The sequence below is a fragment of the Orcinus orca genome, chromosome 16 (genome assembly GCF_937001465.1).
Source record: "Orcinus orca chromosome 16, mOrcOrc1.1, whole genome shotgun sequence".
NCBI lineage: Eukaryota > Metazoa > Chordata > Mammalia > Artiodactyla > Delphinidae > Orcinus > Orcinus orca.
Genome location: NC_064574.1, coordinates 61,082,533 through 61,096,245, shown reverse-complemented (window position 1 = coordinate 61,096,245; position 13,713 = coordinate 61,082,533). Strand labels below are relative to the sequence as shown.

At 42.0% G+C, this 13,713-nt stretch overlaps 1 protein-coding gene across 1 annotated transcript in view; it reads right to left on the bottom strand.

Moving 5' to 3' along the window:
* ERCC4 (ERCC excision repair 4, endonuclease catalytic subunit) overlaps positions 1–793 on the bottom strand; it is a 34,681-nt gene extending 33,888 nt beyond the window's left edge. Inside the window, exon 1 of the mRNA XM_004270165.3 lies at positions 561–793. Within this exon, the coding sequence (XP_004270213.1) occupies positions 561–767 (207 nt within the window). The 5' untranslated portion in view covers positions 768–793. The remainder of the gene's footprint in view (positions 1–560) is intronic.
* Positions 794–13,713: the final 12,920 nt, after the last annotated feature.

Here is a 13,713-nt window from a genome sequence, read left to right as displayed (position 1 = left end):
TCCCTTCTGACCCTATGCCCCTCTTCCCACAGCCTGGGTGAACCCCCAGTCCCTCCTCTTCCCTACAGGGTTCTCCCCAACCTCAGCGTCTCCTTTCACGTCTCCCCATTCCCTTCAGAGATTCCTCCATCCCCATCACTGTTCCCTTCTAGAGACCTCACTCCTCTACCTCCAGCCAGTCCCTTAATACCCAACTTCAGGACTGCCTCGTTATTCCCTTCCACATCCTCCACCAGACAACTCCCCACCCTCTTCAGAGACCTCCAATCCTTCCCACCTCCACGCTTCTCAAATGACTCCCCTACTCCTCTCAGAGACCCTCCAACCCTTTCAGGTCCTCGAACCCGTGTCAGGGTCCTGCGACCCCGCCCACCGTCTCAGCATCCCCGCACCCGCGTCAGGGGCCTGCATCTGTCTCAGGGACCCCTATTCAACGCCTTCCCGCCCGCGTCAGGGACCCGCATCGCCCTCAGAAGCCTGGCCTCCGCGCCGAGGCCTGCGTCTGCTACGAAGGCTCCCAGCGTTCCCGGGGTCCCCTCCCCCAGCGCGGGCGGCCGCACCTCCTCGGCTGGCTGCGTGTTGAGCACCAGCACCAGGCACGCCGGGTGGCAGTGCAGCCGGAGGAAGTGGTAGAGGAGACGGTCCGCGCCGAGGCCACGGGCGCACACCACCAGCCCGTCCGCGTCCAGTAGTTCCAGCACCAGCTGCCGTTCATACTCCAGCAGCGGCGCCATAGTTGTCTCTCGAGCCGGCAAGCCCGGTTCCATGAGCGCCCTTCGGCCCCGCGGCCGAACGTAGCCGAAGAGAGCCGAGTCCGAGACGAGAGCGAGCAGAGTGCGACCGAAGAGAGCCGAGCCCGAGAGGACACGAGCCGGCCGAACGCAGCCGAAGAGAGCCGAGCCCTAGAAGACGAGCGAGGCCGAACTCAGCCGAAGAGGAGCCGAGAGGAGCCGAGAGGAACCGAAGATTCGTTGAGTCGCGGGGAGGTGCTAGTGCTCCCAACAGGTGTCTCTTTTCAGGCTTCAGGCTGCGCCCCAGAGTCTTCAGTTATTTCACCTTCTCTGTACCTTCGATTTGAGAGTCAGGCGGCCTAGACCTAGACCTAGATCTGGACCTAGAACATAAGCTACCACCAAGCGAGAAAGGAGAATTAAACCCAAGGAGCTTAGTTCCCCGACCTTGACAATTGAAAAAGTTAATTGTCAATCTAAGGATTGCGCCTAGAATTGGTAGCACCTGCTTCCCAGGGTGAGGTTTGCTCCTTTCTTTTGCAATGGGCCCCTCTTTTTAAAAAATTTTGAATAAGCAGCATAGCTTACTAACTTTAGGCTCTTGTTTCTCTCGGAAAGTCTTGAATACAATTAGCTATGAGAAAAGTCGCAATCAGGTGTTCCAGCGGCCGCCGCGTCCCGTCTTCCACTAGGGGGACACCTTCGGTAGTATTGGTTCTATACCTAGAAACGCCTGTTAATTTCACTAGAGGAATTGTTCTGTGTCGACGTCCCTTTTCCCCAATCTTCATTGTTAGAAAATTAAAAATACTTTATAAGTAAGCAAAAATGAAAACCACTTCTTATTCCATTACCCAGAAATAACCACTGTAACATCATGATATCTACACTTTTAGTCTTTTTTTTTTTTTTTTTTGGTATATAAAAGCTCTCTCACCACAGAGAATTCTTTTGCTGATGTAATAAGCAACCCTGACTTAAATCCCGGGTTTGTCACTATCATTTGACAAGCCTCTGAACATGGTATTTAATATTCTTTTACAAAATCCTTTTATATGGCTGATGAGATTTCTGCAATGAGGATGTACCATACTTATTTACCCAGCTCCTTATTAGTGGACATTTAGTCTGTTTCTGTTCCCCCTGTCATATTATAAGTAATATTTCACTGAGTATCTTTGGACATAAATTCAACGACGCCGCTAAGATGCACTTTAGAAGTGGATACTTACTAGGATAAAGAGAACAAACATATATAAGGCTTTTCATTATATTCATAGTGCCACATTGCCCTCTAGAAAGCCTGTACCAATTTACATTCACATCAGAAGTTTACAAGAAGATCTGTTTCTCTGCCTCTTACTGCTTAATCCAGTGTTTTACATTTACATTTTTTCAAGATTAAAACAGTATATAGTAGTTCCTAAATGCTGGTCAAATGGAAAAGACTGTCTGGAGACATTCTCCATACAGCAGTTCCTATGAGACAGATATGAATCCCTCCACTTTTGCAACTGAGAAATGGAGGCTCAGGGAGGTTATGTGACTTGGGCAAGACCACTGAGCTAGTTAGTGTATTTCTTAGATTTAGTTCGGGACATGATAAGTAGGGACTCAACATATGTAGGGTATGCATGTTGAAGTGACAACGCTGAAATTCAAACATGATTCCGCAGCTGTGATATGCAAAATAATGGCTCTCCAACGATGTCCATGTCCTAATCCCTGGAACCTGTGAATATATTACCTTATGTGGCAAATGGGACTTTGCAGATGTGATTAAGTTAGAGATTTCAAGATGGGGAGATTATCTTGGATTATCAAGGTGGGCCCAATGTAATTACAACAGTCCATATAAGGGAAGAAGAGAGACAAGAGGGTCAGAGTCAGAGAAGGAGATGTGACAAGAAGCAGAGGTTGGAATGGTGTGGAAGAGGCCACAAGCCAAAGAATGCAGCCTTTAGTAGCTGAAAAAGGCAAGGAAATGAAGTCTCCTGTAAAGCCTCCAGAAGGAACACATCCCTGCCAACCCATTTTGGACTTCTGACCCCCCAGAACTGGAAGATAATGAACTGTTTTAAGCCACGACATTTGTGGTAATTTGTTATGGCAGCAACAGGAAACTAATACACAAACATTCACTATTACTACTACACTGAGCTCTAAAGATGAAGTCCCCAGCTGGTGAAAACAAAACAAAACAAAGCAAAATAAAACAAAGCACATGGGAGTATATAATGAAACAATAATATTGGAGGGTGCTTGGTCAATATACATAGAAATTAAAAAAATATCTGTATAGATCCATATACACATGATATTTACCCCACAAATGTTTATTTGGCACCCGCTCTGTGTCAGTAAACAAAACAGGTAAAATCTGTGCCACCATAGAACTTATATTCTAATGGGTAACTTGTGTATGAAGGTGTTTATTCATCATATAATTTTGTGAACTATCATTATTTCTCAGGCATTTCTCCTGAATTTCCAATACTAGGAGACTAGTCAGAACTTCTTCCTGCATCCCATAAGTGGGATATCATACAACAATTATAAGCTGTAGGTGACAAGATACCCAATCCATGCTATTACATACTAAAAAAGTAATTTCAAAACAATGATGTATAGGATGGTCCCATTTGTTTAAAAAACCAGCCAACAGATATTATTTCCTTATGACTACATAGAAAAGCTCTTAACAAAAGGAATTACTTCTGGGGAGTTGAAATGGGTGGTTTGTGTAGGGTGAGACCTTTACATTTCAGTTTACTCCCTTCTGTTCTGTTTGACTTTCTTACCATGAACTTATATTGCTTTTATAATGAAAAAAAAAGAAAAAACTTCCCAGGTACTAAATAAATACGTCATCAGCACTGCATAGTATTACCTCGTGAATTCTAGATTTAATATGTGTGTGCTGGCCCACAACGTCAAAAGTTGGTATCTGGGGAAACAGACTTTTGTAAATTCTAACAGGTATCTAGACATTGTAGTTTTGTCCATGGGCAAAAGTTTTCCACTTCAGGTAAAGGATTCTTTTTTCCCCCCTATGTCACTGTCACAACAATTCTTCAAACATTTCCTTATTTTTAGATTATTCTGATCATCAGAGCCATCTCCCCTCCAGATCACTTCGCAAGTTTCAGTTTTGCCCACAAGGACACAGCTCAGGCAGCGGTCCTTTGGTCTTTGGCATTGGGCTGGGAGTGAGATTCAGCATCATTTTCCTCCTGACCGGAGGTAGAAACCAACACACCTCAGTTAACCCTAGCTTGACTGCTGTAAGTAGGCCACTGTAATTTCTCTTAGCAACCTCAGTCTTTCACATACATATGGGGAATGCCTACTGAATCTAGAGGATGGGGGAAAGATAAAGAGAACTTTTCCTAGATTTAGCTCCTCTGCTAGGGCCAGATCACCACTGGGCCTCTTAGAGCTTACTTGTGTGGTCTAAGCGTCCATTCAGGCTGTAAGTCAGAAATGAGACAGGCCTGGGACCTGGTCCCAGGTCCCTTTGCTGCAGTGTTGTAAAGCTTGCACCTGGACATACCTCTCCTCCAGCAACAAAATACAAAGAAACTATATGGGACTAAAAATAACTGTACATATGCACAGTTAGGGCAAATTCTGAACAAAGGATACAAAGAGACCAAAAAACCCAACTGCCACTTCTGAAGAGCCTGGAGCAAAAACAGGGTGTTGGGAGCAAAAGTAGGGTACTGAGCATGCCCCCTGCACTCAGCATCACCAGAGGGGTGGGCAACACACCTAAGCCTGCCCTCCTGCCCAATCCCTGGACACACCCCCACCCTCACCCCATGTAAGGATCCAGCTCCCCCCACCCCCTTGGGGAGCAGCAAGCAAGGGAACCCGTTGCTTGTTCTCACTCCCCACTGCTGAAGCAGGGGCCCCAGTAAAGCCTTGCCTGAATTTCTTGTTGGGCCTCTGGTCAATTTCTATTGATTGGGGAAGGCCAAGAACCCTGGTCTGTATCAGAAAGACCTGGGTTCGAAAACCAGCCCAGCTACCTACCAGCTGTGTGAACTATGTAAGTTATTTAACCTCTCTGTGCCTGAGTTACCTCATCTTTAAAATGGGGCTGATGTAAAAAAGAATGAAATAATGCTATTTGCAGCAACATGATGGACCTAGAGATTATTATACTAAGTGAAGTAACTCAGACAGAGAAAGATAAATACCATATGATATTACTTATATGTGGAATCTAAAATATGACACAAATGAACTTATTTACAAGACAGAAACAGACTCACAGACATAGAAAACAAACATGGTTACCAAAGGGGAAAGGGGGTAAGGGATAAATTAGGAGTTTGGGATTAGCAGGTACAAACCACTATATATAAAATAGATAAGCAACAAGGCCCTACTGTATAGCATGGGGAACTATTGGGTTGGCCAAAAAGTTCGTTTGGGATTTTCCGTAAGATGTTACGAAAACGAACTTTTTGGTCAACCCAATATATTCAATAGCCTGTAATAAACCATAATGGAAAATAATCTGAAAAAGAATATCTATATCTATATCTGAATCACTTCGCTGTATACCAGCAACTAACATAACATTGTAATCATCGTAAATCAACTATACAAAAAATAAATAAATAAAGTAAAATGGGGCTGATAATACAACCTACCTCATGGGGTTGTTGTAGAGATTAATTGAGCCAAAGAATATAACAGGATATGAATATTCAACCAATTTAAAATCAGAAACTTAATGACAACTGCTTTAAGTGATCCAACCCATTCTAGGACCTGAGGCACACGTACTCTAAGGATGGAAACCAAACATTCTGAGGCTCCTCCCTGCCCTTCAATAAGGGGAAAGTAGCTTGTGGTTGCTAATCTTTCGGGTTCTGGCTTTAAAACACCTTAAGGATGATTGTGAGAGGAAAAGAAGATATTTACATGGAGGAATGATGAGGGTGTTGGCTCAGAACTTGAGGGAAGACTGACTGGGGGTGTGGGGAATGAGGGGCAATCAAAGAGGTTTCTAGGGAAATCCTGGGACTGGCTCTCAGAAAAGATGTCCAGCCCACTGCCTGCAAGGACAGGACTAAAGGAAAAGGCCCACGAGGCCATGAGTCACAGGAACCTCCCACCCAGAGCCTACAGCCTTCCCCTCACCACTCAGTCTATATGGCAGGGGTGGGGTTTGCAATCCCAGCATCCTGTCCATGGCTCAGCCAAGCTGGCTCATGAAATGAATCCTCATAAATAGAATTACAATATATCTGTGGTGTTAAAATATCATGGGGAAGTCCATTAGGAAAAGTAATGTCTTAAAAGGTAATGAACAAAAAGATTGAGAAGCACTGCTCTAGAAGGTGCTTTTAATCATCACACAGGTTAGGACGGCCAATCAGCTAGAGAAGGCAGGCAAGTGACTTAACCATTGTAAAAATAACAAAGTGATACTTATTGTAGGCTTGCTACGTGCAGACACTACGGTCAGACTATTACATGCCTGTGCAGGGCATGTCACTAAGCACTGTCCCAGCCCCAACTCGTTCTGTTCTGCTCCTTCCTCCCCTTAGATGGGAGTGGGGGCTCCTTCCACCACCACGATCCCCTTCCTTTGAGATCAAGGTGTCCTGGGGTGGTGTCCACTGAGATAACAAGGTAGGTACTGCTATGTTCACCTTATTTTACAGGTGAGGAGAAGAAGACATAGAAGTTAACTAGCTTGTCCAAGGCTACCCAGCTAATCGTGGAGCATGGAACACAGTCCACCTAACTTCTAAACCTGTGTTCTTCACACCTACTGCCTCCTTAGATGCTTGACACTGGAAGGCCTTGAATGCCATCCTGAGTTGTTTAGATTTGAACACGTGGCTCAGATGGTCCCCATCCTTTCCACGCTTAAGCATCCCTTTAACATAAACTCAGAATACTCTTGGATGGATCCTTCAGGAAGGCAGTCGGATTTTTTATGTCTGTTGGTTGGGACAATGCATTTAAAAAGTTACTATGAATTCAGCAATGCTTTCATATGACATTATTTCATATAGATTTTTGACTTATTAATTCCAACAGCACCTACAAACATTTGAGAAACTTTAGTATATGACCTCTATTACTGATTCTGTCTGTGGGCAATGGTTGGTACACACAGGACTGGGGAAGCAGTTGCAATACTTGTAGAGTTCTGCTCACGACCTAAGGTCCGTGGGAGATCCATTGGTGTGTATCACACATATCAATTGTCTGAAAATGAAATCACCTGTGTACTAATGCTGTATTGTTAAGTCCACTAAAAGAAGACAGTATTTGGTTGACTAATTTTTACTCATAGAAGCAGAGGGAGTTTAATCATTAAACTAATCTTTTCTCTTGGAAATAAGGACTTTCGATGGATGGTAATTAAAATAAAAATATTATTGCTGCTTTGACAAGCCATTCATCATTAACAGAAAAGGAAAAAAAAAAGTAAGAATGATGTGGAACACAAAAAGCAATTACCTGCCCCTCTGTGCAAAAAGTAGCCTTTTGTGAAAATGATAGTGGTTCCTATGGGTTAGCAGTTAACCTTTTGCAGGGATTTAGGAGGAACCCCATGGAGGCTTTCCCACGGGGAAAATAATACTTAAATCCCGCAAGTTTTGTGGAGTGTGTTTTTCCTTATTTTTGGAGACATTCTTTTTCCCTTACTGCACCGTCTGTCTTAGAATGCATTCTGAGAAGAGGCAGAGGGCAGTGCAAAATAAAAATTCAGGGCATCTTGTTAAAAAATTGAGAATTTCAAGGTGGTGTCCGCAGAGCATTCTACCAAGCATGGGGCCTTCCTGAGCCTGTGTGACTGTACATGCCTTGGAACTGGCTCTGGCAAAGAGGTTTGACCTAGCAAATGACAATGTTCTAAGAGTTATCTGGCTTTGTTAGTAGGCGCTGATGACTCTGCTGTTGTAATCCATTTGCCTGATTTGGAGTTAGTCTTGTGGGGAAAGTTGGGCTAGTGATGGGAGGGGCCATTTCCCTGGGGACCTATTCACAAGGGTCTTAAATGTAGACTTCTGATGTTTTCTCCAAATGTGGTTCTACCTGCCGTCTTGTAGAAGAGGGCAGGGATGATAGAAGAAGACATTAAATTTGGGTCTGATTATTGGACCACATTGCCTGTAGCGACTTTTGACTTAATATTAAAAAGAAATAAATCATGTAATTTTATTGTAGGACCTTGTCATTGGGGTGGGGCCTGTATACAGACTTAATTTTGTAATTTATAAGTCATACATAGCTATCATTTTAAGCACACTTGCAATAATACTATGATTATCCAAAAATCCCAAATAATAATATTTTACTGTAAAAGATCCCCCCCAAACCCTGTGGTTTTTAATTAATCAAAAACAACTGATTTTGTTGAGTGAAAAAAGCAAGGTGCAGAACAATGTATAAAATACGCTACCTTTTGTGTAAGAGAATTTTTGTGAATATAGATTTATGCTTGAATATACGTAAAAAATCTGGCAGGATATAAGAAACTAAGATAGTTGGTTTTCTGTTGAAGGAAATTGGACAGATTGGATTCAGGATGAGAGGGAGATTTTTGTTTTTCATTGTTTATCTTTTAATTCTTTTTGCTATTTTGAATCATACAGTTTAAGAAAGTATTAAAAAATAAATAAAATTAACAAATAAAAATGTAATTCAATAAAAGCTAAATCAGTTATTATACATTGAACCAAATTTTGGGGTTAAAAGCATTAATTTAGTAAATAAATGAATCTAAATGATAGCCATTTGAAAAAAAATCCCATTTTGTCATTTCTTCATGGCCTGGTCCTTTCCTGACCTCTGAGATGCTTGATTTGGAGTTTGCTTCTTATATTTTTCTAAGAAATGCCACCGGGTGAAGGTACTTTCCCAATAAAAAATAGGTTTAGGGAATTCAAAGCTGGCTCATTTCAAAAGTAGAATTGATTGTTATTTAACATAAATCTAATCAGGCCTAGTTTTGCCTCCATAGGGAGATATGATATACAGCATTGACATTTGGAGTGAGAATGATGTTTAGAAGTCAAGACAAGTGCTTGGAATAACAGAAAGGAGGAAATAGTATGATAGTTTGTGTATCATTTTGGTGGGAGAAATGAGATTGTGAATAGCTTATTCATGGAGATTATTCTTTAGGACTAATAAATCAAAAGGTTGGTTCTTTACCCAATCTTGAAAAAAGAATAAATGGCATTCTTTCTCTTCTCTCTCCTATGTCACTTCCAGATAAATCCTTGAATTTTTTAACCATATCAAATTTTATCATACACTATAGTCAGTGCAATGGATGCTGTGGTGTGCTTCCTCATACTCCATTCAAAGCAGAAATATTTATTTCCTCATCTGCTGGAAATGTTGGAGGCCAACAGTTCTCATCTGAGTCTCTAAGTCTTGCTCTCAGCTGAAGAGAGCTGCCTCATCCCTTCTCCTTCCTGGGGCTAGCCAGGTATGATTGGAATGGATATATTAGGTGTTTGCGAGAGCCCCGCATTGCTTCCCTGGCCTGTGGAGTAAAAACTACCATAGTGGGAGCAGGCCAACTGCAAGTGTCTAAAATGACCCTTCTCTCTCACTTCAGCCAGAATAGTATATAAAAAACAATATTGCAGGGGGTGGCAATCCCCATCATACCTTCATTTAATTCACTGGTCTGTCCCCTACAAAAGTCAGATGAATCCTGGTAGGCGAGAGTGGATACTGCAAACTCAACAAAGTAGTAGCCCCAGTTGCAGCATGGGATGCTTTTGAAACCTACCTGCAAATTCTTTGACACTCTTCCATCAAGAGGTGCTGTTCAGATCCCCTGTCCTTGAATCTAGAGGGGGCTTTGTGACTATCTTGATGATTAAAATGTGGCAGAAGTGATTCTGTTGCATGACTTCCAAGGGTAGTTTAGTAAAGGCCATGTTGGTTTCTTTTGGGACACTCACTCTGGGAGCCTTCAGTTGCCATGTAACCAGTCTGGCTACCCTGAGTTCACCGTGTCAAAACACTACTTCGAGATATGGGTGAGAGAGAGGGAGGAGAGGGGAAGAGATAGAGAGAGAGAGAAGAGAGAAGAGAGAAGAGGGAAGAGAGAGAGAGAGAGAGAGAGAGAGAGATTGCGACTTGCCTGAGCAACCTTGGATGTTTCAACCTGTAGCTATTTGAGTCATCCCAGCCCAGGGACCAGACACATGAGTGAAAAAGGCTTTGTGATGACCCTGACCCCAGGCACTGACTAACTGTAACCACATGAGAGACCCTGATTGAGAACTGCCCACCTGAGCTGAGCTGATCTCCAGAATTAGAGCAAAATAAATGCTTGTTATTGTTTTAAGGCATTGAATGGTTTGTTACAAGTAGGTAACTGGAACATAGCTGCTGTGTCAGATATGGTATCTTTTGCTGAGGAGATCAATATGACCTCAGGTACATGGCATGTGACTACTGATGGAAGAAATGTGCTGATTTTCACCCCTATCAGAAAGGAGGACCAGAAACAGTTTGCATTTACTTAGGATGGACAACAGTATACATTTATTTTCTTGCCCCAGTCTTATTAACTTTCCTTCCCTTTGTCAAAATATAGTCCCAAAGGTCCTTGGTCATCTGGACATCCCATAGAACATCCTATTGGCTCACTCTGCTGATGACATCATTGACATACCAAATGGGCAAGAAGTGGCAAGTACTTTGGAGGCGGTGGTATGATATCTATGTGTTGTAGCCTGTTTGGGCTGCTATAACAAGATACCACAGATTGGGTAGCTTATAAACAACAGAAATGTATTTCTCACTGAAGAAATCCTTGGGTGTCTTTTAATACTCATTGGCCCAATTTTGGTTGGCCTGAGAAACACATGTGACCAGGTGCTCAGACTCCTCAGATAAGAGGGTCTAAAGCAGCTGCATAGCACAGGGACATCAGCTCGGTGCTTTGTGACCGCCTGGAGGGGTGGGATAGGGAGGGTGGGCGGGAGGGAGACGCAAGAGGGAGGAGATATGGGAACATATGTATATGTATGACTGATTCACTATGTTGTAAAGCAGAAATTAACACACCATTGTAAAGCAATTATACTCCAATAAAGATTTAAAAAAAAAAAAAAGAGGGTCTAGGTTGCTCCACCAGATAAGCCACCTTGACCTGCAGAAGTGCTAGCCATGGGTGAGGGGAATCTAGAATGGCTGGTTGGAGGAGGGGGCATAAAGAGAAGCAGTTTTGGCACTGGGACCTGCTTTAGTGATGGGGGCCATAGTTCATCATATTAATTATCCTGTGGAAATTTGCCCCAGGAAAAGAGACCCAACAGAATCCTGGAGAAGCTGCTCACAGACTTAATTATGTGAAACACATGGATCTGACAAGGGGTAGACTGTAGTGGATACTTTAATGTGCTGACCAGATCACTCTCTTCCAGGACTGAAACATTCATTCTCTCAGCTGCTGGGAATATTGGCAGTTGTAAGTTCTTGGCTGAGTTCCTTTCTAAGAATTGCCTTCAGCTAAAATGAGGTGCTTTGCTCAAGATTACTCCCTGGCTCTTTACAGGGGTGGCCACAACTAAGGACTGGTTGATGCAGGGGTCGGAAGTTCTCTTGCCCCAATTCAGGCCAACCCAGCTCCAGAACACCTTATAGGATCAGCTGAGGCCTTTGTTGTGACCACATCACAATTCAACCTCTCCTTTTGATCAGTCTTGCTTTCTTTACTTCCTTATAGGTGTTGAGAACACCCCAATGAATTTCCTGTATGGAAATCTTTTTCTCAAAGTCTGCTCCCTGGAGAATCTGACTTGTGACAGACAGGAAATGCATTTACCAATTATTAAGCACATTTTAACATTATTATACATATGTTTAGTGCACAAAAATGGGAAAATACAGAACAGTAAAAGGAAGAAGAGAAAAAGTAGCCATAACTATTTTTTGTAGATAGCTTTTGCTTTTATTTGAATGATATTATACTTATCATATTGCTTTTCACCTAACAATATAATTTGGAGATCAGTGTAAGATAGGTGCTTGAGGGTGAGCAATTGAAATTGATTCTGGTTTATTAAAAAGCAGAAAGCTCTTTGTTGAAAGCTATTCCGTGGTTCACAGAATTGCCAGGAAGGCTAGAGAATCAGGTTACTAAGAACAGAAACCAGGGAAATTAGGGACCAAGACCATAGGTAGAGCTACTCCCCAGGAGGAGTATGAGCCACTGTGGCCACCACTGGATGGTGGACACATTCTCCTCTGTCTCTGTTTCTTTGTATCACTTGTTTCACATCCAAAGCCCAAAATGGAGATGTCTGTCCATATCCCCAGCTGCTAGGATGTGGCAAAAGTGTGTAAATGGCCTTTTCATGGTCTGCAAAGAGATGTGACAGCCAGTCTCTGTCTCCTAGAAGTTCCTTTTCCTGCTTCCATCCTGTCTGTCAGAGGCTGTCCTCATGTGCTTGGTGATCACTGGCTCGCTGTTAATATTAAAGAGTGGGGCACCAAAGGGATGACTGAAAGCTCTGTGTGTGTGAGTGGGGCTGGTAGACTAATTGGTTTCATTGAGGGATCTCCGTACTTCACCTTCTCTAGGTCTTTCCTCTTGGGAAGTGTTGTTTTTTGGGAGAAGAATCCACCAGGTTTCTACCTGGGGACACATGAGTCTGGTTTCCAGAGCTCTGGGACTTGGCTGGGAGGTTTCTGCAGAACAAAGTTTAATAATGGTCATGCCTTGCCTTTGGCTTTAGTGGAACTGTTTGTTTCCATTTTAAGATGTTTCTTCTGGTCCGGGATAGTTTTCGTATATGTTATTTCTCCTTTTTAGTAGTTTATTTAAACTCTGGAATGGATGTTGGATTTTATCAAATATTCTCAAGCGTCTATTGATATGATCATATAATTTTTTTCCTTGATTTACTGAAAAACGTTGAAATTTAGATTTCCTAGTAACAATCCGTTCTTGATTTCCATAGGCATTTTAGCTAATTGGATAACAGCACTTTTGGAAAGTCTATAACAATGTAACTGTGTAACCATAGTAGCCAAAAAGAAGCCTCATTCCAGGAGGTTCAGCCCAATGTACTCACAAAAGCACAGGCCCTGGAACCAGAGAGCTGTATCTTTGAGTCCTGCTTCTGCATCTTACTAATTATATGGCTGTGGCAAATTTCTTGATCCTCAGACTTTTCACCTGTGAAATGGGTATACAGAAATGAAAGTTAACTCATGGAAATGTTTTGAGGATTAACTGAGTTAATCTGCTGCATAGACAGAGCTCAGTAAATATTAGGCAAAAGATATTTTTGAATGAAGTGTATACCTGCAAGAACAGAGCAACTTGGTAACCATAGATGTCAAAAGACAGTATGGAGGTAGTTTTGTTAGTGTGAGCTGAAGCTTCAAAGAGCTATATTTCATATCAAATTGTTAGCACTCTGAGAAAATACACGTGTCTCCCCCAATCATTTTATTCACCACACATTTTATTCCTAACACCAGTTGCATATTAAAATATATCATTAAAATTAAATAAAGAAATTATATTTAGATGAAACTTTTCCTTGTTTCTTCCTCCAGAAAAATTACTATGGTTCTAAGAAAGAAGACTGCAAATAAATGGAAATTGAATATTAACTTTTTGGGTGAATTTATTTTGAGTAAGCATTAAATCCAAGGGAAGGAACTGAAAAATAGACTTATGGATTCAATTCAGTTTAAATATAGATGCATTTTAGATTATATGTGAATGTAGGTATATATATTGTATTGATCTATATGTAATATAGATTATGTATAATATATATTACAGATCTATATAAATCAATATATAATATCTATATAATATATACTGTAGATCAATGAGTTTGAGCTTTGTCAATATGTAGCACATACAGCATGTGTGGGTATAGCTGCAAAAACTTATTCTTTTTTTTTTTTTTTTGCGGTACGCGGGCCTCTCACTGTTGTGGCCTCTCCCGCTGTGGAGCAC